Here is a 26159-nt window from a genome sequence, read left to right on the forward strand (position 1 = left end):
TATATTCCGATATTATGCAGTACTCAAAAACAAATAAGCAGATATTATATTATAGGCCGTTTGATAATTAGGAGAAATTGAGTAAATAAGTAAGTTTACATATACGAATAAGAATCAGAATATCTAGAAATATGACAGAAATGTCATATGCTAATTTAAATACACAAAACAGACAATTTGGAATGAATATAAAAGGTTGAAAACAGCCAAAATAAAAGAATATAGAGCTCAAGAAATGTGAAATAGAATTTAAGACAGACAGACCAGCTTATGAAAGCATAATAACCGAAAATAAACACAATTGGATAAATAAATACAGTACAAGAAATGGACTAAGTCATCCGTGACTAGGCTTCTCATCTGATAGCTCCCTCTGAGCATGCGCACTGTCTCAGCGGCGAAAACGCTGCCAATACGTGCTTCCCGACAGGCTGTAACTTTGGGCTGGCTATTGTCTCTAAATACTGGCGTCTTCCCCCTCTTTCTTTTCTCTCTTTTGTCATGCAAATCTTGGCAGGTAACTATAGGGTTCAGGACCACTGGGGAGGTAGGGAGGGGTGTGGAGCGAAATTTGGCTGGGTCTGTTTATGAAAGGAAGCTTAAGAAATAGATATTTGGTTTCTAAAGATTCTTGAGTGAATAGGGGCTAGAATCTATGACGGTATGTTTGAGGGTGGTCAGTGGTTCTATATGAAGTATATCTTAAGAAATAAACGTAGAGATGATGATAGAAATGGAGATAATTCAGGTATTTTTCTCCAAAAGGAAAATTGAAAGGAAAAATAAACTAATTCACTTATCTATAAACGGGAATATATGGTTTTCATTTAATATTGTCTAATATTTTTAGTGATTAACTTTCTCTGTCGCTACAACGGTAGTTTCTAAACTCATGCAGGTCATAATCCCAGATAAAGGACGCGAAGTGAATAAAAAAAAGGTCAGTGACCCTTAGTCGTAAAATACAAGTCATGACTAAAACTTGCAACGAAACTTACCGGTCCTTTGCTAACGGCAATTGTTTGCAATGGAACCAGCAAGCCAATGAGGCAAGAGCTACTTTCCTAACAGAATATAGTGATTTTTTTTTCTTCTCTGGAGATTCGTACCTCTTCTAATTGCAAAGAAATAAAAAAATTTCTAATTCTGTTACCAAGAAGTTCAACAGAGTTCAGCAAGAGAAGCTGACACAGCGTGAAAATATCTTTGACAGTCGCCATGATTTGAAGAACTGAACGAAAATGAGTCACTGTAGCATTGTGTAAGGTTGAGTTCATGGTTTTCATCGGGTGCCAGTCATTCTTCGTTTCTTCTACCAATTTTGATTTTTTAGTAAATTGTTTTAGATTTTGATGTCCAACTTTTTTGTTTGTTGTGTTACTCCCTAATTTTTTATTTATATGGATAAAATAGCTATTTTCAGTGAGCACAACATTATCTGTGTCCTCTGCATTCTAGCTAATACGAGTATAAGCAAATAGTTTTATAAAATCAATCCCCATTTTCATAAAGCATTTCTTGCTCAATAATTTGATTTGAAGAACCATTTTCATAAAATCCTCAGACTGGCAGTAAATGTATCTTGACCTTTAACATCATAATTATCAACGCTACTGTTATCAATCCATTACTGTAATTCAGAGTCATTTAATGACGTAAGGAATAACAGCGTCATTATTATTTTAATTCGCACTTTAATGCGAGACGTGAATAACTCCGAGAAATGTCGCATCACCCTAAGATTAAAGTATTCCCCCCGTAATGCCAGTGTAGCGCTCCAGTACTCGGCGGTAAATATTATATGATTTTTCTAAGATCCGTCTTATATTTCATGACATTCTCACTCTATTGACCCAGATCATTCCTCGCTTGATTGTTGCCAACAATTATGAAAGATGAAATCGTCCATGAAATTGTTGCTAAGGCAGTGAGTTTGCGTCATGGAATTTTCTACATTTTTTTATTTTTTCTCTCAATTTTTTTTTTCATTCCTCAGGCTCATTCACCTGGAGAAAAAAATTTGATGAGAAATTCTTGTAATACACATGATTTTTTTTTTGTAGTAAACTTTGTGTAATAAGAATAATTTTTGTAATGGATATTTGCCAAAATATTAAGTGAATAAACATAACCCTATTTACAAATGAAAAAATGATGCAATATTAGGTAAGGCAATACTACAACAAACATAATTATTCGAATAAACCTCTAAAAAACTAATGTTTTATATAAACTATCGAGTGCAGGTCTTTGACCAGTAACTAATATTTAGAAACAATAAGTCATTTCTTGAATAAAAATAGCGAAAATACGTTAATATAAATGCAATTATGAACTCAGAGATTAAATAAACTCTACGGGATGAAAACACCTCGTTTGGCCACAGAGCTATTCCGATGTCTTCTTCAAGGTCACGCTGACCGGACCATAAAAAGTGATGTTTTTGTTCCTGTGGCTGAGTTTCTTTGTTTTTTGTTTCATTCGGGTCTCATCGAAAGGGTCCTATATTTTTGGCGCTAAATATAGACCGAAATATGTAAAATCAGAAACAATATATATATATATATATATATATATATATATATATATATATATATATATATACAGTATATATACATATATGAATATATATACATATATGTATATATAAATATATATATATATGCATATATATATATATATATATATATATATATATATATATATATATATATATATATATATATATATATATATATATATATATATATATATATATTATATATATATATATATTACAAACGCAACGGACATCAAAACATTATAATAAAAATCTGATCAAATCATCATCAAAAATATCTCCCAGGTTAATGAACATTCTCTGTGATGTTAATGGCCATATTTACCCGAGGGAAACGCCTTTAACCGTGAAGGTTTTCAGAGAGAGAGAGAGAGAGAGAGAGAGAGAGAGAGAGAGGTTCCGGTTCATGAGCAATGGAAAAACTTCATTAATTGTGGTATGAACAACCAACGTATCGCCACCTGCTGCGTGTCAGATAACGTGTGTATATTCTGTATTTTCCATTATAACTTGGTTATTTCTCCTTTGTTTTAGTCTATTCTCCTATTCATTAAACTATTACGAAAGCGCCTGTTCCATATTTGCTTTAATATTTAAATATATATATACATATATTTATCATTCAAATAATTTTTCGATCATCTAACATATACTGTAATTCTTTTCCCTTTAAATAATAATAATAATAATAATAATAATAATTATTATTATTATTATTATATTATTATTATTATTATTATTTTGAAACTGAGCCCAATTCATTTTGCCCTGAGAAGAAATAGTCAGAGAGGGTGGACAGCAAGATTGACGAAAGGAAAGTGGGAACGGAGGTAAAATAAGAGTTGAAACCATTAATAATTTTGGGTAGTGTTTGTCTGTCTGTCTGTCTGTCAGGTAACTATTACAAATCTTTATTCCCAAGACTGAACTCAGTACATAAATCTGAGCTCCGCTGTTCATCAATAAACTTTGATTATTTTAATTGTTTAACCCAACACAGTTGAGTAACTACAAATATTATGACGGCTAATACAAACGCAGTAATTACCCTTTCAAAAGCCCCCTTTGTTGGTCGTTGTTTGTCGTGCAATAACGCAAACGAACTAACAAAGCGGCTTGAATGGAGTTACGTGGACTCTTAAATACCCTGGTTTGCTTAAGTTTTCTCTTCTTCTTAAGGCTTATTGCAGTAATTCTTTTATACTTTCTTTCTTTTCCTTTTGTCATTTTTACTTTCCCTGCTGCTTTCATTACTGCTACTACTGCTGCTGAATGATGATGGTGAAAATGAAAGGTGGATTGATAATGATGACATGGTGATGAAGATGAACTTGATAACGTTTTGAGAACTATTGACTGCACAACATCTGACCCTTGCCCTATCTCAAAGGATGTCGCTTAACTCAAGTTTTTCCCTGTTGGTAAATTTACTGTTCTCTAATCTCCATTTAAAATTGGTTTGTCATTTTGCCCTAATAAAATCTTCGGGGGAATTTAAGGAATCCATATTGTCACAGAAAGATGGATCCATGTTTATGATACAATGACCTAACTCCATTTTCCTTAAATTTTTACTAATTTTGACAGTGGGCCTGTCAGATAGTTATGAACCGTTATCAGTAACGACCGCGCATCAAAATAGCTTCGCGAACGTAAAAATACACACAAATGAAAATGAATATCACTGTGAGAACGTGATACTCCATCTCTGTAAGGGAACTGTTCGGCCTTGGTTGGAAGAATGCTACCTAGGATGGTTTTCCAATCTCCTAAGACTTATTAAATATTTATGAGACTTCTCGTAAGCTATAAAAAATACTTCATCTCATCATCTCATATAAAAAATCCCCTTCCGGAAAAGGTTATTTTTTAATTTTTGAGTGTCTTCATAAACGCTGAATAAGAGATGTTGTTAATTGTATGAAGACTCATTATTTAACTTTAATGGGATTTTTTTTGTACCACGTATAAAAAATACTTCATCTCGTAAAATTCTCATAAAAAAATATCCTTTCGAAAAAGGTTATTTTTTTATGTTTTTCTAGCTGCCTTCTGAAACAGTAAATAAGAGATGTTGTCGATTGTATGACAGGTCCTCATTTTTGACAACTGTCCTATTCCTAGGCTTCAAAACTCAAAACATTCCATACCTTCTTTGATGTCTTTGTTCAAAGGGAAGAGATGAAATCCGTGGTGTATTTTTCTGCATATCTTCAGTAAATTCACGTTGGCTTGTCCTGGAAAGAAAATCAAAATAATTGGTAATGTATTGATATCAAAAGCAGTGGCTTCAACGCTAAATTATGGTAAATCCAAAGTTCAAAGTACATACAGATAGACTGGTTTAAAAAATATATAATTAATCCCATTCATCAAGGAATATATGGTTATCAAGACAATGAGTTTTGAATCTTGAGAAAATCTGCTAAGCTCCTTAAGAAGCAAGAGCCTGTGCTAAATAGCACAAGGCCATATCGACTTAAAAAAAAAATAAAAAAACCTGATAGATTTATTTTAGTACTGGGATCAGTCCATGGGAATTAAACAAGGAATTCAGACCTTGACAGAAATAGATAATTTCGTAAACTTCCGGCCAAGAGAACCTTGATTCTCTCTTAAATAATAGAAATTAATGCCAAAGTCATCACACGAATTGACTATCAAGTTTAGGAAAGAATGTTTCTGGCATAGTACGTGTTTTTTTTATCAAATTTTATTTTTCAAGTAGATTTAAAATGATAATTGAACCGATTCTTTATAACAGTTTTTCAATTTTTAAATGTAACTTGAACAATATTCGCGTAATTTGTTTAATTATCGTTAAACCCTACTTTATTCTCACGTCTATGGTAAATTGAAATTTATTTCAAATCGTATTGTCATTCCATTCACTTGTATTTTTTAAAAATAAATTCGATTCGAGTCTGCAGTTTATTATATTTTTTTTTGTACTGCCATGTGTGCAATATATATTTTATGGTATAATCATCCATTTTTCTCATTGATTTATAATTTTTACAAGTGATGAGTGTGGCATGAATTTATTTTGATAAATATATCTAAGGATTTTAACTGAAACTCAGAAACTAACAAATCGATATGTTTTGACTGTAGAGCTAAAGTGATTAATCTTTATTTTCCAAAAAAATGAACTTTTACAATATCAACAAATATAATGATAAAACATGTCGACTATTATAAAAATCTATTTATATATAATGGTAATATACTGAAATAAATACACGCTATGTATATAATAATAATCTAAGGATTTTAACTGAAACTCAGAAACTAACAAATCGATATGTTTTGACTGTAGAGCTAAAGTGATTAATCTTTATTTTCCAAAAAAATTAACTTTTACAATATCAACAAATATAATGATAAAACATGTCGACTATTATAAAAATCTATTTATATATAATGGTAATATACTGAAATAAATACACGCTATGTATATAATAATAATAATAATAATAATAATAATAATAATAATAATAATAATAATAATAATAATACAGTAGTAGTAGTAGTAGTAGTAGTAGTAGTAGTAGTAGTAGTAGTAGTAGTAGTAGTAGTAGTAATAATAATAATAATAATAATAATAATAATAATAATAATATGGAGTTGTAGAAAACCCCTTCAAGGCTCCAGCCTCGACACACTTAAACTCTTCACATACGAGTACACACAATATGGTCTTCTCAACGCGTTCGTTTCCATCCTCATGTGAAAAAATTCATTCAACGTTTTAAGAAGGAATTAGAATTCTTTGCAAGGATACGAACGAGTAATGCAAGTCATCATGTTTCTCTGTGTAAGTATGGGTACATATGCGATTTTCAGTAGGAATAATTGAAGTAAGTTTATTGAACTGATTGTGGAAGCGTGTATGATGAAAATAGGTAAAATAAATGTGAGTATGTCCTTGGACGATTTATCAAAGACGTAATTATCTGAGGAACTTTGAAATTGGTATAAATTTTATGGTCAATAATGGAAAAATCTCACACGTAAGGCAATGTTGATGATTATCAAAGGATATCAAATGATATCAAAGGATTTGAAAGGAATTCCCATCAAATGCGTCTGGCAAATGTTTCGTACACAGACTCTTTCCTTCCTCACTTTTTCTCCTGTTTCCTGCTCCTTCTTTCCTCATTCTTCTCCTCCCTTCCTCCTTCCTCTTTATCCTTCTGCAAGCACACACACACGCACAGAGAGAGAGAGAGAGAGAGAGAGAGAGAGAGAGAGAGAGAGAGAGAGAGAGAGAGAGAGAATTTTCCCATCTTCATGACAAAAACTATGTCATTTAGATAAAGCTGTCCACCTCCCAAAGCGAAAATGGAAATATGGCGTGGAAAAAGAGGGTGAAAAAAATAAAGGGTGGGCTGGGAGAGACGGGAAAATGACAGGAAAACTGACAGAAAAACCTCAAAGTCAGTCACACGATTAGGGCGAGTACAGAAGCGATTTTAGCAGTTGAGGGTGTGAGACAGCGGTACTCAGTGACCTTTGGGTTTGACAGCTGATGCGCGAGATGGGGTGGGACTGTGGGTGGGGAGAGAAGGGTGGAGGGTGGGAGAGGAGGATTTACTCAGTTTCTCTCTCTCTCTCTCTCTCTCTCTCTCGTTATGTGTTTATTCCAATATTTGAATGCATGTATATAGGTTTCTTTATTTGATTTAGGTTTAAATGAATATAAAGGTATGTATATATATATATATACATATATATATATATATACATACATATATACATATACATATGTATGTATACATATATATATTTACATATATATATATATATATATATATATATATATATATATATATTTCATCAGAAACTAGAAATAAACCTTAGCACTCTGGTGCAAGCGGCGGTGGGTGACACTGAGGAGATCAGTCCATCTTTTCACTGTGTTCATCATAAATTTTATTTTAAACCTTCCTTAAGTACCTCGTTCTTGCCATCGTAACTCGAAACACTGAGATCACACCACTCTGTACTTAAGAACACCATAACCACTTCATTTGGCTCATTACGGTTAAAAACGGAAGGTTTGCCTAGGTTTGATGGAATTACTTTAAAATGATTTCCTGTTATTTTTCTCACGTAATTACATTTTCAACTAATCTTATTTTTTATGCGGAGGAAGGAACATTGGTCTTTATATATATATATATATATATATATATATATATATATATATATATATATATATATATATATATATATATATATAAAAACGAGCTCCTGATAACTCGAGAGAGGCTATGGGTCACATTGAGACAAGGGTGCCAACGGAGAGAGAGAGAGAGAGAGAGAGAGAGAGAGAGAGAGAGAGAGAGAGAGAGAGAGAGAGAGATCCTCTTGATATCACACGAAAAGGAAAAAAAACAGGAGATAAAATTCTCCAATTCCTTTATTCTCATCCCGTGAGAGTCACGACTCACGAATCGCTTTCCTAATCGACGCCAAGAAACGGCCCAGTTCCGACAGAATCATCCTTTTTTTACTCTTCCTTTTTTTCGACGAAAAGGAAGACTGGGACCTCCTACTCCTCCTCCTCCTCCTCCTCCTGCTGCCGTGGACGTGACACAAGAAGACAAAAGAAGACAAAAGTAAGACAAAAGTAAGACAAAGTAAAACAAGGGAAGGCCAGACAAGACAATAGGTGTGTGTGTACTGTAGGGTTACGTGGAAAGTACGGACACTATAGGCGTTGCAAATGGGATGGTTCGGGTAGCTTTTGTTTATGTGGGTTTTAAGAGGAAGTCTGATTTGGGGGGGAAGGGAAAGTGGCTCGTGCTGTGACTGGCGTACACCAAAACACACCAAAACACACACAAACACACACATTTACGTTCACATGACCAGTCGGAAAAGCGTATCGAATTTTTACGTTCGATTAACTTAGAGGTTTCTATAGCTGATAATGGCTATACGTAATTATCCCAGAATTACCTCAATCAAGGCCTACAAATCGGCCTAAATTGGTACTCTTTTCATAGGCCTAGAGTTGATAAGTATTCGCTCTTGGTAGGTTTGAAATTAAGGCAGTAGTTTTTGCTATAAATTCAAACATTTTCAGAAATGCCTGTGTTCTGATGATTCGTCATACAGTATAGGACATGGGGCTGAAGACTCGTGCCCTTGGGTATTTGACGATTTTCACAGATCAGCCAAAATCCCGTAATAATAATAATAATAATAATAATAATAATAATAATAATAATAATAATAATAATAATAATAATAATAATAATAATAATACAAACTTTCTTTGCTGGAATTATTCTGGATTCATTTCCACACGCACAAAAACTGAAAACCAAGATCTCTCTCTCTCTCTCTCTCTCTCTCTCTCTCTCTCTCTCATGCACCATGCACGCGTGGACGATCTTCCTGCCATAATGTCTGTCCATCGGAAGCCTGTCTGGAAAATGAAAACGCACAAGTAAATTATATACACTAACTTTCAGTCTCCCGAGGGCGTCTTGCTTCGTACTTTACCGAAGCCTCCAGGTCATCTTCCCCCTTGGGGCTACGTGACTTCCAAAATGAGAGAGAGAGAGAGAGAGAGAGAGAGAGAGAGAGAGAGAGAGAGAGAGAGAGAGAGAGAGAGAGAGAGAGAGAGTGGGGTTGAAAGTAATTCTAGAAGTTGAAATGCTTCAGGATGTACCATTCGCCGTTTTCTATTCAAGGGAAAATATCATTCGTTTGTAGCTGGCGTGAAGAAGACATCTCAAACCTTCCTATTTTTTTCTTTTTTTGTTAAATTCAAGATTTGTTATTTCATGTTTTCATTCGAGGGAAAATATTATCAATTTTCTTTTGTACCTGGCGTAAAGACGACGTTTCAAACTTTCCTATTTTTTTTTTGTTTGTTAATTTCAAGATTTGTTGTTTCATGCTTTTTGTTTTAGGATTAGCTCTGGGAAATTCAGTCGTTTGTTGTTTGTCTGAAAATCATATTTTTCTAGGAACTGGAAAAAAACTATCTCAAAGAAAATTACTTACTTAGTGCATTGACAAAATAATTTTTTCTAGGAAATGGAAAAAAACCAATTATCTTAAAAAACTAATTACTTAATAAGTACATTTGTAAAAAACTGAGAAAAGTAACTGAGAAATCAAAATTAGCCTAAGATAGCTGAAGGTCCCTGGAGAAAAGAATGTCGTATTGTGGTCTACATATTTTTTTTTATATTTTTTGAAAAGTACCTCTGGCTGTCAAACTTGTTTTCTGAACTTGAGTTTTAAATGGCTGGCTGATAATCACACCAATTTCATTTGGACTTCCTTATCACCCATTATTATATATATATATATATATATATATATATATATATATATATATATATATATATATATATATATATATATACACTAGCTCATAAGACTTCAATTCCATTTCAAAATTCGATTACTATTTTTTCTTTTCGCCTTAAGTCGGGAAAGTGAGAAGAAATGTTACATTTATAAAGTATGTAATATAGAGCTCGCCACTACTGCTCTCTCTCTCTCTCTCTCTCTCTCTCTCTCTCTCTCTCTCTCTCTCTCTCTCTCAAGTTAAATGAACATCTCTCTGAGGTGAAGGTTGGTGCCATCCTGTTTATTACCGTGGCGTCGTGCATGCATTGCGCATGTCTAAATTAAGTCACAAGGTCGGGAGGTCAGAAGAGAGGTTTTTGAGGTCAAGACACCGAAGTCATTTGGGAGAAGAGGTCAGGTTAAATATATGAGTCGTGTTGAGGTTTTTAAATTTTTTTGCGGCATTGATAATCACCCCTTGCTTTTTTTTTTAGTTTTGAGTTTTTTTTTTTAATTTGTATTGTTATATGAAATATTTATCGCCCAAAACGAACAGACAAATGACAATCAATGTAACTAAAAATTTTAGATGGATAAGTAATATCTATAAGCAATACTGAGTACATCTAAATGATAAAAGACATTAAAAGTAGAAAATGAGTAATTAAGTTAAAAGTGACGACGAGCATTCCTAGATATATGAAAAAATAAGACACAATCGATTATCATTAAATTGTGATAATCGCCTGAAGTAAAATGAGCAACTCACTTAAAAATGAAATTATTATATTACCATAATTATCATTATAATTATTATTGCTGCTCTTAGCCGTTTTACTGCTCTCTCTCTCTCTCTCTCTCCCCCCCTCTCTCTCTCTCTCTCTCTCTCTCTCTCTCAATGCTCTGTTACCTGGGTTTATACCATTTTTTTATCATTTTTATTATAATGGGCTGTAGTTCATTCCGAACTAAATCAGAACTAAAGCATTTATAGAAGCTGTGAAAAATAACTATAAACACAAATATCTACACCCACACATACACAATTCACAAACACACAAACGTACAACCCTGTTCATACACACACAAACACACACACACACACACACAAACAATTCATAAACACACAAACGTACAACCCTATCCATTCACCCACACCCACCCACCCACCCACACTCTCTCTCTCTCACACACACACACACACACACACACACACACACACACACACACACACACACACACACACACACACACACACACACTTCCACGAGTATCTCCCCAGGTGAGACACCTTGCTTACCTGTAATCAAGCACTTGCGCTGCATGAGTGATGCTTCGGGGTGTGTCTCTGGACTGGGCAATATTTACAGACTTTTCCACTGTATACAGACAGAATTTAGAAGCCTGTGGATAATTGGGCCTTTTTAAACTTCGTCTACAGACGCCTAATCTGTAAAAAAAAATGGCAGTTAAAAAATGATTTTAAGTCTGGCTAACATAGAAGCAATATATTAAAGACGTGGGTGGTATTGGATGTCCAGAATTAAAGTATGGTCTGATGGATCAATATATTATCAATTAAGATAATTAAGTCTTATTTACTTTGATATGTGATGACATTTACAGTTGAAGAACGTTGAATACAGACTAACTGATAACGGTACAATAACTTAAAGAAATGGGGATATCTACACAATAAGATTAATATAAGGTTTCATATGAAAATAAAACTGAAGAAGAGGTCTCTTAATATGTAAAAATCCTAAAGTTTTTTAAAGAATAATTCTTTCACTCTTTGTTACATAACTAAAATACTTCAGTTTTGATTTAATGCTCAAGAAGACTAGAATTTTTACATTATTTTACATCTAACAAAATGATTGACGCTTCTTTTCTCTATTTTTGTCTTTGATGTGTAAGAAAAATTCTGGTCTTTGTCATTTTTTAGCTTTTTCCTATTAGAAGGGAAGGTAGTGGTTTGCTAGCTAAGTGACTTATTCCATTATGTCTGAGGCCCAACATAGCCAACTAGCCATCAGGTCTATAACTCCCAGCTGAGATACATCAACCCAAACTTTGGCCAACTGAGGTACAGTTAACGTTTACGAAATGGGTTTATATCCCCACTCCCAAATCAAACCCCCCCCCCTCCCATGCACAACCCCTCCTTCCCTCACTTAATCTCGGGTACCTGGCGGCGCCCTTAGTAATTGCAACGGCAGTAAACTTACGCAATCGTTCATACCAACCGCTGATGTGATATGGATGATAATGTTTGGGAAGTAATTTTTTAAATAAGTATTTAAAAGGACCCACTGCTTTCGAAAGTTCGTAATTTGAAATTTACGCATCTCAGGGATGTTTAAGGTCTTATGATGAAAGTGGAATTAAAAGATAATAAGCGTATCGGAAGGAGAAAAGCGTAAAAGGCGTAAAATGCGAAACACTTTTCATTTTCGGGAGATGAACTTGAACGCACGGTGGAAAAGGAAGTTTTAGTTCCTTAAGAATAGTAATCAATAACTGATAGCAATTAAGCCATGACAGCAATTAGTATTATGTATGAGAGAGAGAGAGAGAGAGAGAGAGAGAGAGAGAGAGAGAGAGAGAGAGAGAGAGAGAGAGAGAGAAAGGAAACGAGAATGCATTTAAATTCACGCGTCTAAAGATCTCCGGAAATCGGACAAATGCAAACTCATTCTCTTCACACCCGAGAGCCAACCAATCTTTTTCGCGCGAGCAACGTAAGACGTCACTATTTGCAGAAGAAGTAGTTTCACTGCGGATAACGAGATGTCCTTAACTGTCTTGACATTCATCAGAAATGCATTAGGTGGCGAAATGTAAACAATGTGTTTGAAGAGCTTGCTTTTGTACCAACAACGATTTCAAGTGTTTTGTTCAATTACAGGCTTTCTAGGTATGGGTCAAGCAGGAGAGAGAGAGAGAGAGAGAGAGAGAGAGAGAGAGAGAGAGAGAGAGAGAGAGAGTTCCAGGTACAAAGATTTTTGGTTATTTATGAATTAAACTACAATAATGATTGTAGGTATTTTACTCATTAAACTACATTTTACTGTTATTTTTAAGATCATGATACTTGCCAAAAGGTTGTAGACTCACGTTCAGAAGTCAGGATAAAGACAGAGGGTTGCTGTGAGATACCGAAGTTTACACGAGTTTCCAAAAAATCTTTGCAATCCGGGAGAAACCAAAAATGGGTCATGATAAGGCCTGGAAGCGATCAGGGTAAGCGCTAGTTTTTGATGTCCCCCAAATTAATGAAAGGCTCCGGAAAAAAAAAGAATGAAGTAAAAGGAAAGATAGAATTCGAACAGGAGGGAAGAGGCTGAGAGGTAGGAGTTTACAGGAGGCTGGGAGGTACCACCTCCCTTGAGGAGGTTAAGTTCCTCCTTTCGGATATATATAAAGCTTTCTGATGACCCCATTCGCCGTATTCATCCTTCAGCCTTCTTCGACCATGAAGTTTCTGGTCAGACTTGGGTCCATTCAATAAGTGTTCTACTATCACCCTGTTTAATAGTCTATGGTCTGCTCTCCTCCTATTCGTGACTATTCCCATCCTCATCCTATCCTACAACTATCTTCGCGTCTCAGATATTTGAATGACTTTCCTCGTACTACTCAGCAACACTATTCTAGTCTCATGGTTGATTGTTCTGTATTCTCTCCTCATCCGGCAACAATCCTCTGAGACTACTGAACTAGTTTCTATTCTAAGACTATCCTCTGATCTCGTTCTTCTCAACGACTATCCTCTAGTCTTGTCCTGCATAATTATTTTCTTGTCTTTTTCTAACCAGGAACTATACTAGCTATTGGTTCTCTTCAATTATCCTTTCCTTTCCCATAAAGTCTTGATTCTCTCTTCTCTCTCTTTTTGTATTCAGTCTTATCTAACATTTATGATTTTTACTTTCGTTTTTTATTCCTTTTTGTTTTTTAAGTTTTGGGCCGTTTAAAATCAACTTTGCACTATACAGTACTTATTCATAACAAAAAATTTGCAAGCATCGCAATTGATATTGAGAATTTCCAACAGAAATCGTTGTTGCTTTCCGAAAACTATCTAATCATGCATTCTTTTCCTTCCTACAGATTATCGTGTTGACTCTGACTGTTGTCAAGGCAGCAAAGCTGTCAGGACATGATCATTCTGATTCAGGTCGCTCCGAAATAATCGACCCAGGAACCCTAAATTCAAAGGCATTCTCTGGAAATACTTTACCAGACCAACAGGTGTTAGCTTCAGATAATTCGACATCGACTGTGTTAATCCTTGTCGATCCAAATTCAGATGGCCTGGCCCAGTTTTCCGAGCCTGACCTGGGATCTCTAGTTACCAACACTGATCATGCCTTAGCTGACACTGTAACTGGTTCTGAAAATTATTTCTCAGGTTCCGGGCTGGTCCATTCTTCAGAGCCTGACCAGATCTCTAGTGAAACTGCAACAGGTCCTCAAGAATCTTTCACTAGTACCGAAGTGACCCAGTCTTCTGAGCTTGACCAGGCCTTTGGTGAGACCGTGTCAGGCTCTACCGAGTCTTTTACAGGTATCGAACTGACCCAATCTTCTGAGCCTGACCAGGTATCCCTTGTTGCTGATGGTAACCTCCCCTTTGACGAAATTGTAACACACCCTGAACAGGCATTTGCAGTTGCTGAAATTACAACAGGTCCTGAAGAGGGCTTTGCAAGCTTCGAACTGACCAATGCTTCTTTTGCTGAAGAGGCATCTCATGTTGTTGGAACTAATCATTCCAGTCAAGGAATGCTAGTAAGCTATGAGGGAGGTTTCTCAGGTACCCAGTCTCGTAAACTTGATCAGGCATTTGCTTTTGCTGATGCTGACTCTTTCTTTACTGACGACAATGCAACAGTTTCACAAGAGCCTCTTCCTTTCCCTGTTCCTCCTTCATCAGGCTTTTCATCAACGTCATCTCTTGAGCTCAAGTCTACAAAAGCCTCAGGAGCCGAATTTCATGGCAAAGAAGAAAACCAGTCAAAAGCTTTAGAAGGATCTCTTCCTTTTGATTTAGAATTGTCAGCTGGAACCAGCGAGACACCTGAAAACTGCCCGGGCCACCAAGTACGCCACACCAACGGAAAATGCGTAACACCCGAAATTACGAGAAAAGTATTCGTGATTTCTGCACCGAAGCCTGAAACTTACAGATTTTCCAACTTGAAACACGATATACCCTTGCCGAAGATTGAACAAAACATCGTGTTCATCCGTACATCAGACTCCGAAAGTGGTGCACGAGACCCGATCGTCGTGCCTCCTCCACAGAGGAAGCACGTCATTTACGTGCTCAACAAAGCATCGACAAGTCAGGGGCAGAGGGTCATCGAAGTGACTACGCGTGCGCCGACGAAGCCAGAGGTTTATTTTGTGAATTACGCTGACGGGGATAAGCCGTCCCTACCTCACGGGATAGACCTCGAGACTGCTTTGAATTCTGCTATACAAGAGGAAGCGATCATCTTGGATGATAAACAGCAAAAAATGGAGAATTTCGATGAAAATTATAACCATTCGTTAGTCAGTAATGACCACACTGACCTTGGTGACAGGGGAAATGTCTCTGAATCAGCACGCGATGGAAGTGTTGGCACAAGTGTTGGCAAAATTAATGGGAATTTTGTCACAACTACAGAATTTCACACCAAGAACATTGATGGAAATACTACAGAGGTTATTTCAGAATTTCATTCCGAGACCAGTGTTGGCAGTACTACAGAAGTGAGTACAATCTATGACAGTAATGAAGGTGAAGTTACCGAGCTAAGCAGACTAACCAATCTAGGACACCCCGATATCTCAGACAGCGAGGATTATGATGAAACTGAACGAGAAACAGCTACAGGATTTTTCGTCAATGAAACCAGGACCAGGGCTGAGAACGAGATTGCCTAACCACATTCTAGTTAAGATGGAAATTCTGTACTAGGATTTGAGCCTTAACGTGTTACAAAGAATGCTTGTAGGTACTGAAATAAAACTATATTTTGTCTTCAAATCCTTGTAAATTCTCTCAAGTCAATGCTCTTCACATTTGACTTCTAAGGTCTGTAACACAGTTGCAAACTTTGATTTTTGATTTATGAGCTAAAATGCTAATTTCTCCAACAAGGTGCTTATAAAAGCAGTCGCGTTTTCAAGTGTTCAAGAAAGGTCAAATTTCCTTAATCTTAAGTTTAACATTTACACCATGTGAAATTTCAAGTTTATATATAAACGCAAACTGGGTTCGAATGTTTCTCATTTTCCTTTATCAGCATTGTCCAACAACCTTACGTAATGAAAATGTCAAATATATCTTGTCTACACCATACTTTTTCCTGCCCATTTACAATGCATTCATTTAACAATACAACTGTTCTTGCTTACTGAATTTGAGGTATAGCATTTATAAAGCTTAATTTAAATGCCTATCATAGTGGGGTTGCTTACACTTAGATTGTGAAAGGCTTCAGCTACAATATCACCAGGCATTCGAGATTTCAATACCGTCGAGATCTATACATGTATTTGAAGTTTAAGATTAAAATCAATTTCAATTTGTTTCCTCTCGCTACTACACAGACCACACCTATGATCACTCTACATCTCTGCTGATAAAACGAACTGAAGGGTTGATCAATTAAAAAAAATATTGTACAGTGAAAAATTACTTATGATCATTTAAAGCGAAATCTCTTTGCAAACGATTAAATCCCCTATAATCAGTTCAAAGTATTCTCCCTGACCTTCACGACAAACAACGAGATTTATATAGGATTTTCCGTTACTCACCGTAATAAAGCCATTTCAAGGTTGGGAAGAAACCGCTTGAGCAAACAGGCGTTATCTTAAAGCGCACTTTTGGATACCAGATATTTCCTCCCAAGAACATTTAGACAATACCAATTTCATTTTTTTTTATTCCTTTCGGGATACAAAGTGACGCTGTCTTAGCACACAAACAAAACAAAAAAAAAATTCTGAAGCCAGCATTAACGTAATTACCCAATATTTTCCCTACCAAGACCTAGGAAAATTACTTTGCTAAAGCAGAAAACTATACAACACGCATTTTTCAGTCATTAATAACTAAGAAAATTACTTTGCTAAAGCAGAAAACTATACAATACGCATTTTTCAGTCATTAATAACTGACTTAAGCTGTATGGCTAAAGGTTTTTACGTAAACTTCCTATCACCCATCAAGGGTAAGCTACATAGATTGCCATTCTCTTGTCAAGTTCAGAGCCGGATCTCTTAACATTTAAGTAGGCAGGGAACCAATATCTACCAGTTCCAATATCTACCAGTTTTACCACATTTCCTCGTACAGTACCAAAATAAGCAGCTGGCCATACACTAATTCCTAGCTAATTTCTCATAGAATTTCTATGGTATTTCAGTTTAAAACTATAGTAAGCAATATCTTACTATGGGTATTTTAAATTTTCCCTAAAGTAACTCATAAAAGGCCACATATTATAGTCTATTTTTTTTAACCTGATAAACTTGCACTTAGCTGCTCGCCGTTGATTGGATGGACGTCCTGTTGTCCGAATCTCAGTTTTGTTTTCACAGTTTCAGAATTGTGATTATACGGTCATAGAGCAAGTTAAGAGCCAAGTTATGTAATGTTATGTAAATACCAGTTGCAATAGACGTAAGTATTAAGAACTTACATACCGAAATATATATATATTTAACAATTATGAAACAACACTTACCAAAGCCGTAGACTAGAAATGTTTCAAACACATGAACTTTAATTTCCAACTAGATTTTTAGCACAATCTTGTCATTAATGGTTTGGAAATAATCAAAACGTATTCATTGTACATTGCTGAAGGTTCTATAACGCATAAGTTCAAAAAGTTATCGTAGAAATTCATGCTTGGCAAAGAGGTTGAGGAGGTAGAGTTGTGGGAGGAACAGCCACAGGGTTGAGTTACTTTCAGTGGGATGTTCAAATCTGGGTTGTGGTGCTCGTGTTCCTAAAATAATTATGTTTATACACTAATTTTTTTCACTTCAAAAATACTGCAGACGGAATGTTATTAATATTTTAGGGTATGTATAAAAGCAAATTGAATATGCATTGAATTTATGAATACTTTTTTCTAGCTAATGTGCTAATCTCTGCTATATAAAATTTCAGTAAACTGACTGTTCTTCAAATAAGAGATTTTCAGTTATGTCTTTGCTTGGCGTTTCAAGTTCCTTCATGGGCGCTTTGATCTGTATCGCCTCTTGCGGCCATGGCTGAAATACAGGAGGTGAAATAGTGAGGCACCTGCTCGATGGCCAATTCTAAGCTGAATAATTCTGGTTGCAAGTGGTGTGTGCAGACGACAACACACCGGCTGTTCCCCCCACAACTCCACCTCCTTAACTTCTCAGCCAAGCTTAAATTTCTACGATAATTTTTTGTTCTTAGGCGTTATAGAACCTTCAGCAATGCACAATAGCAATGCACAATAAAGTTTATTTACAAACCACTAATAGCATGATTCCGCTAAAAATATAGCTAAAAATTAAACCAAGTTCATGCGTTTGAAACATTTTTCTAGTCTAAGGCTTCGGTAAGTCTAATTTCATAATTGTTAAATATTATAACATTTCGGTATGTAAGTTTTAATACTTACGTTTACTACAACTGTTATTTACATTACATTACATAACTTAGCTGTTAACTCGCTCTATGACCGTATAATCACAATTCTGAAAGTGTGAAAAAACAGATTCGGACAACAGGACGTCCATCCAATCAGCGGCAAGCAGCCAAGTGCAAATTTGCCAGGTTAAAAATAATATAGTCTCTCATGACTAGAACAAAAGACTAGTCTCTCATGACTAGAACAAAAGACTAGCCTCTCATGACTAGAACAAAAGACTAGCCTCTCATGACTAGAACAGTATTCCATGTTACCATTTGAAAGCCATAAAACCTTAGGTTACATTGTGATACGTTTACGTCCACTTATCAATGTACTTAACCCAAGTACGTCCCTACTTGGGACTTCCATTTAGGTCTCATTTCACATTTGTGATCATACATTAAAAATACATTCCACAGTGACCCTTTAGACAACTGATCTGTATTGTGCATATGTTTGTAGTTCCATACAAAACTAGCGAAATTCAACCGTAGCAGACTATCCTTAATTTGCCTTCACCTGCATATTAAACGTCACCTGCATATTAAACTTCACCCCAATTTATTTTTATCTCCACAACTCAAACGTCACATGCATATTAAACGTCAACCCAATTTATTTTTATCTCCACAACTCAAACTGCTTCCATTACAAAAGCATTAGAATCTAGCATCTTTCTGCACAAGGGGAAATCTGCACAGGGAAAAAATATCCAAAGTTCATCTGTCAATTACATTTATAATTTGTTAATCATCAATTACATTTATAATTTGTTAATCTTATAATTTGTTAATAATCAATCATATTTATTAAGTACCTAGTTTATAAGTACTATCAAAAGGCTTTGCAGAAGTCACCTAGTCTTCATCTGAGGAACACTTCCATGGTATCGATCGACAATTTCGCCAACTGCAGGTCGATCAAGGAGCGAATACTTGAAAACTTCCAAAAACTACCTCACACTATCATCGACAATTCCGCTACTGCAAGTCAATCAAGAGAGTACTTTAACTACCGAACTCTGGTTCGAAACCTGAAATAAAGGGTAGCAGTTAATCCTTAAAAATCGAGAAAAACTACTTTAAATTTAAAACCCATGGTACTTAAACCTTAAAAAAAAGATCAGGAATCAGTAATTTTAAAACCAACATCGAAAACCACAAGGACTCATTCTAAAACCCACCTAGTCCTTAAAAATAGAGAAACACCAAGGAATTTTAAAACCCATACATCCATAATCTACTTAATCGTGATAAACAATTCGAGAATATTAAAAACCCATAGAGTTCGTAAAAACAGTGTACACACCAGTTATTTCAAAACCAATAAAATTTTTAAAGTGATTTAGGTACGAGTCCCATAATTCGTACATTAGTACTAGTTACGCTAGGACCCGATAAATTCGTAAGTAACGGTTCACTATAATAAAATTAATATCAAAAGCCCTAACCTAAACACCAAACTGAAATACACAACCAACATTAACTCAAAACCAATTAAGTTTTGGAACATTTTATGCCAACCTAATGAAGAATCAACATTAACTCAAAACCAATTAAGCTTTGGAACATTTTATGCCAACCTAATGAAGAATCAACATTAACTCAAAACCAATTAAGCTTTGGAACATTTTATGCCAACCTAATAAAGAGAAAAAATGCCAACCTGATAAAAAAATTGCCAACCTAAGAAAAAAAAAAGGGGACCCCAAGAACTTTCATAATAGGCCTGACGGCCTATTATGAGAAGTTAGAGGGGTCATACTCCACCCCTTCAGGGGGCACAGCCCCTGAAGGGGTGGCGGGGAAATATTTTAACACTGAACATATGAAAACTCACCTGAGTAATGTGCTCAAGTCTTTGAAGGCCACATCTAAGGACAAACCCATTGCAAAAAATACAGCCAGCAATTCCTGGAAGACAAGAAATAACTATTAATGAAAGTGACATTTTGTTGAGTAGCTGCACTAAACCAGCTTTTCACATCAATTAATATTTACACAAACCAGTCCAATTCAAACTCACGCCACACATAACCATCACAAGCTAAAATTAAATAACCATGAACACTGTAACTAACCTTCCAGAGACAACAAACTGCTTACTGATGACCACTTTCAAACGCAGGACGATACAATTAAATAGACCGAATCCCACATTATGTCTAACACAACAAAACACGTAAACGATTTTGAATTAATTAACCACGACAATTAATTTATCACTCCATAACACAATATACTACTAACCATATGCTAAGGAATACTAGTAAAGAAAACGGAGGTTTCACGGTGACGTGTTCAGCCAAGGACGCTATAGTCAGTATAAGAAGCCACGGAGTCTGAAATCCGACGCTAACGGGGGAATTGGAGCTGACGAAAAATGTACCGTAACTTTTTTTATATTTTTGTTCTGTGTTCTATAGTACATTAGCTTTCGGTAACGTGGTTGAGACTCGGGTAATGAAATACTTCTGAAAATGTGGTTCTGAATAAACTGGAAGGGTAAATATGTAATTAGCTGGAATAATATCAACTCAATTCATCGCAAAACGATGTATTTCCAGACGACTGTGACAGAACCACTGAAAAATGCAACGTTCATTTATTACGCGAAAGAGGCTGCGTGATTTGATATATGATAAGTGATGTAACTGACCTATGCTTTGAATTATGTATCTGGTAAGGGAGTGACTGCGGTGGGTCGAAGTCAGGGTGGAAAAGGTCAGGGACCCAGCAAACTCATCCCAAAATACTAGGCAAAAATAATGAGGTTAATATATATATATATATATATATATATATATATATATATATATATATATATATATATATATCAGAAAGCTACAAACGTCCTTTAATATCAATTCACTCTACCTCGGAAGTAATATATTTTCATATATGTTACCGAAGGGGAATTTTTAGGTGATAATAAGTCCACCGTCCCGTGGGATCGAACCAGCGACGGACGGGGAATCAGGACTTCTGATGACACACTAACCAGTCGGCCACAAGAGGTATATAAATGAATACCATCTCCCATCAGCCCACCCGTCGAACTCAGGTGTTTTGCGTTTGGAGACGATATCCACCCACCTCTGCCATGTTGGCGTGTAGTGCGTTTGTCGCACGTAGCCATAATATGACTATTTATCACATCACCGTGATTCATATACAATCAAAAGCTACAAACGTCCTTTAATATCAATTCACTCTACCTCCAAGTAATATATTTTCATATATGTTACCGAAGGGGAATTTTAGGTGATAATAAGTCCACCGTCCCGTGGGATCGAACCAGCGACGGACGGGAATCAGGTTACAGTGACACACTAACCAGTCGGCCACAAGAAGTATATAAATGAATACCATCTCCCATCAGCCCACCCGTCGAACTCAGGTGTTTGCGTTTGGAGACGATATCCACCCACCTCTGCCATGTTGGCTGTTGTGTAGTGCGTTTGTCGCACGTAGCCATATTATGACTATTTATCACATCACCGTGATTCATATACAATCAGAAAGCTACAAACGTCCTTTAATATCAATTCACTCTACCTCAAGTAATATATTTTCATATATGTTACCGAAGGGGAATTTTTAGGTGATAATAAGTCCACCGTCCCGTGGGATCGAACCAGCGACGGACGGGAATCAGGACTACAGTGACACACTAACCAGTCGGCCACAAGAGAGGTATATAAATGAATACCATCTTCATCAGCCCACCCGTCGAACTCAGGTGTTTTGCACGGGTGGGCTGATGGGAGATGGTATTCATTTATATACCTCTCTTGTGGCCGACTGGTTAGTGTGTCACTTGTAGTCCTGATTCCCCGTCCGTCGCTGGTTCGATCCCACGGACGGTGGACTTATTATCACCTAAAATTCCTTCGGTAACATATATGAAAATATATTACTTCGAGGTAGAGTGAATTGATATTAAAGGACGTTTGTAGCTTTCTGATTGTATATGAATCACGGTGATGTGATAAATAGTCATATATGGCTACGTGCGACAAACGCACTACACGCCAACATGGCAGAGGTGGGTGGATATCGCCTCCAAACGCAAAACACCTGAGTTCGACGGGTGGGCTGATGGGAGATGGTATTCATTTATATACCTCTTTGTGGCCGACTGGTTAGTGTGTCATCAGAACCTGATTCCCCCGTCCGTCGCTGGTCGATCCCACGGACGGTGGACTTATTATCACCTAAAATTCCCCTTCGGTAACATATATGAAAATATATTACTTCCGAGGTGGAGTGAATTGATATTAAAGGACGTTTGTAGCTTTCTGATTGTATATGAATCACGGTGATGTGATAAATAGTCATAATATGGCTACGCGCGACAAACGCACTACACGCCAACATGGCAGAGGTGGGTGGATATCGCCTCCAAACGCAAAAAACACCTGAGTTCGACGGGTGGGCTGATGGGAGATGGTATTCATTTATATACCTCTTGTGGCCGACTGGTTAGTGTGTCACTCAGAATCCTGATTCCCCGTCCGTCGCTGGTTCGATCCCACGGGACGGTGGACTTATTATCACCTAAAATTCCTCTTCGGTAACATATATGAAAATATATTACTCTGAGGTAGAGTGAATTGGATATTAAAGGACGTTTGTAGCTTTCTGATTGTATATGAATCACGGTGATGTGATAAATAGTCATATATATATATATATATATATATATATATATATATATATATATATATATATATATATATATATATATATATATATATATTAATTCACGATTCCCAGGTCAACTTGGAATGTCAGTCATCACCAGTCCAGTGACTGAGGTTACAGCTGACTGAATCTGTGCCTTTCTCGGTGGGCAGATGATGGGCCACTTAAATATTTACCGTCGTTTCATTCTGTTTCTGTCAGTTGAATGACCAGTGTTACTTTTGTTACATCTCTATTTTCGTTGGTGGTTATTGTCCAGTTATTTATGTACCTTCCTCTGAACTTTGATTTTATATATAAGCTGCCACTAAAAATTCTATTTTTTAAATCGTATTATTGCATATTCATCTAAATCTTATTTGTATATATCAGCTACCACCAAAAAAGTTTTTTTTTTTAACACCGATGCATAACGCATTCATTCAAACCTCAACTGCCGAATGGAGAAACTCTTAAGGAACCTATTTTATAGCCATTTGTTTCAAACTTATTCCACATTCCCATTTTTTTATTTCTTCCAACTGCTCCCTCTCGCGGTACCGAAAAGCCTTTCCACACCAAAGCACTTGCAGAATGGCCTGCCAACCATTAACTTTCAACCAAGTCCTTCCCATTGTCAATGGAGATCGTGTAGGCATCACTTTGAGCTATTAAGAACCGAATTGCACTCCGATTCTTCCTCGCGTTGCGTAGGATCGTTCGGGTTTATCGGCAACTATCCTAAGCATCCTGCGGTTCACAGGCTTCGCTGAGTCAACCTTGGATGTGATGGGTTCGAGTGCTTCGTATTGTAATGAGAAAGAGAGTCTTAAGAGTGGCATACCAGAAAATTTACCCGCCACCATATCTGATGAGCCATGTTTATTGTTGGGCGTCATGAAAATCTAGATATCGCTGGATGCCAAAATAGAAATGGGTGTCCTTTGAATAATGTACTGAATTCCATGGATAATGTTCGGGTTTGGGTAAGAATGAACCCAGTCATATAAGGGGTGGAAGACTTGATTTATGCTTTTCATTACGGCAGAATATGAAGCAGATGTGGATGAATTGCTCAATGATCATATTGGAACATGTGTAGCTGTAAATACAAGGAAATTAGCTTGTAACTTCTCTAGGAAAAAATATATCTTGAGGACGCAGGAAAAGGCTGAACTGATGGATAAAGTTCATGGATGGTAAGAAGATTATAAGAGAGCAGGAGGACATGGTTATGATGAAAATAAATTTTTCGATGACCTCCTCAGTGTTATTGAAGAAAATTATACGAGAGCCTGTAACAAAAATGAGTATTATGACGATAAAGTTGTTCAAGGTTGTGCCTTCCTTATTAAGGAATGAAGTCTAAATCCTCATGATGACCAAAATAAGGAAACTACGATCCAAATTGATGCAGGAACGTCAGAAACAAGAAAAGTCGTAAGAGGGACGGTTTTCTGAAAGATATTTCTTTAATAAAATCTCTAGGTGGTGTATAGAAGGAGGCTAACGAGGTAAGAGGAGTTAAACGGAAAAATATTGTTTATCAGGACCCGCAAATTAAGGCTGATGAATTGATGAACAAGTGGTCCGATACTTCCAGTTTTAACAGCCGTCCTGTAATCACTCCGGCAGCGTTTGGTGGAAATGCAAGCAGGAATAAGAGATGAGACTTGTTTACCCTTTACTAGAAATGAATTTTTGTGAGCTATCAAGCGAGGAAAGTCTACTGTTTCAGGTATGATTGGAGTAACATATATCATTAATTGTTCGATTGCAATGGATGATAGTCCGATACTGGATTCAATTAATTTGTCCTATGCGAATGGCAGGTTACCTATAAAATGGAAGATAGCTTTAATGATTCCTGTTCTTCAAAGTAATGGAGAGGATCGGCCTATATCTCTGAAATCGTGCTTTTGCAAATTAATGGAAAGGCTTGCTTTAAATAGGTTACTTTATGTTATTGGAGAGCAGCTATCTCATAATTTGTTTGGTTTTAGAAAAAATCTAAGAGTAAAACGGATCGTGTTATTAAAGTACTAAGCAATAGCAGGGCTGCTGTAGACCTTAAGGCTGCCTTTGATAGGGCAAATGGTTCAGTAATCCTAAAAGAACTGGCAAAAATAAAGGGTTTATTGTTCAAGTGGATACAGAGGTATCTAACTAGAATGCAAGCCAAAATGTGGTTCCAGGGTCATGAATCTAAGGAAAAGTTATTGGAGTTGGGTACACCACAAGGTGGAGTATTAAGCCCTACTTTGTTTAATGCATTGATGGACAACATTGCAAGCCACACATTTCTGAGAGGTACTGATATTGTAATTTATGTTAATGATATTCTTATACAATGTGATTCTTGTGCTACTTTATCATTAACAATGGCGAAGCTGCAAAGCCTGTGTCTGCATATGGGTTTAGTTATAAAACGAATATAAGAGCAAAATAAAGACTTGTAGACAGGCAGATAGTTCTTTTTTATTTAATGATGACGGTATTAGAGACAGTCGACAGTTAAAAGCATCTCGGAATGTATGTAAGTTTTAACAATACCACGTTGGAGGGTGTACCAGCATGCTGATACACCCCATTTGATGTGTACGTAATATATGTTAGTAATCTTTTGAATCTGAGTTTGAATTTGTCTATGGTCATTCCATAAATGTGGGAATATTAGTACGCGATTCTGCATGTAATGACTCTTATTATAAATATATTTGTTTTATATATTATAGATATAATCACACCTTCGTGCATATACGGAATGGATTTCGTTATATTAATCTTTATTTTAACGTTTTCGTGTACTGGCGACATTTGGCAGACAATGGTTAAACAAAATATAAAGCGTATTTTTTAAATTTCTCCAAACCAAGTTTTATCTCGATTCCATGCGTAAAATAAACCGAATATATT

The 26159-nt window shown here is 36.0% G+C and overlaps 1 protein-coding gene across 4 annotated transcripts in view; it reads right to left on the reverse strand.

Annotated features, from left to right (window-relative positions):
- The window catches only part of LOC136846792 (uncharacterized), a 205656-nt gene extending 184372 nt beyond the window's left edge, over window positions 1–21284 (reverse strand). Inside the window, exons 1-5 of one of the 4 annotated variants that reach the window (XM_067118045.1) lie at window positions 20639–21284; window positions 20398–20471; window positions 19416–19541; window positions 11178–11327; window positions 4711–4797 (exon numbers count right to left, since the gene is read on the reverse strand). In XM_067118045.1, the coding sequence (XP_066974146.1) occupies window positions 4711–4797; window positions 11178–11327; window positions 19416–19426 (248 nt within the window). In that variant the 5' untranslated portion in view covers window positions 19427–19541; window positions 20398–20471; window positions 20639–21284. Of the gene's footprint in view, window positions 1–4710; window positions 4798–11177; window positions 11328–19276; window positions 19592–20397; window positions 20472–20638 lie in introns of those variants that run through there. The other 3 variants (XM_067118044.1, XM_067118043.1, XR_010855539.1) reach the window with 3 other exon arrangements.
- Window positions 21285–26159: the final 4875 nt, after the last annotated feature.

Source organism: Macrobrachium rosenbergii, chromosome 15 (genome assembly GCF_040412425.1).
Source record: "Macrobrachium rosenbergii isolate ZJJX-2024 chromosome 15, ASM4041242v1, whole genome shotgun sequence".
Taxonomy (NCBI): Eukaryota; Metazoa; Arthropoda; class Malacostraca; order Decapoda; family Palaemonidae; genus Macrobrachium; species Macrobrachium rosenbergii.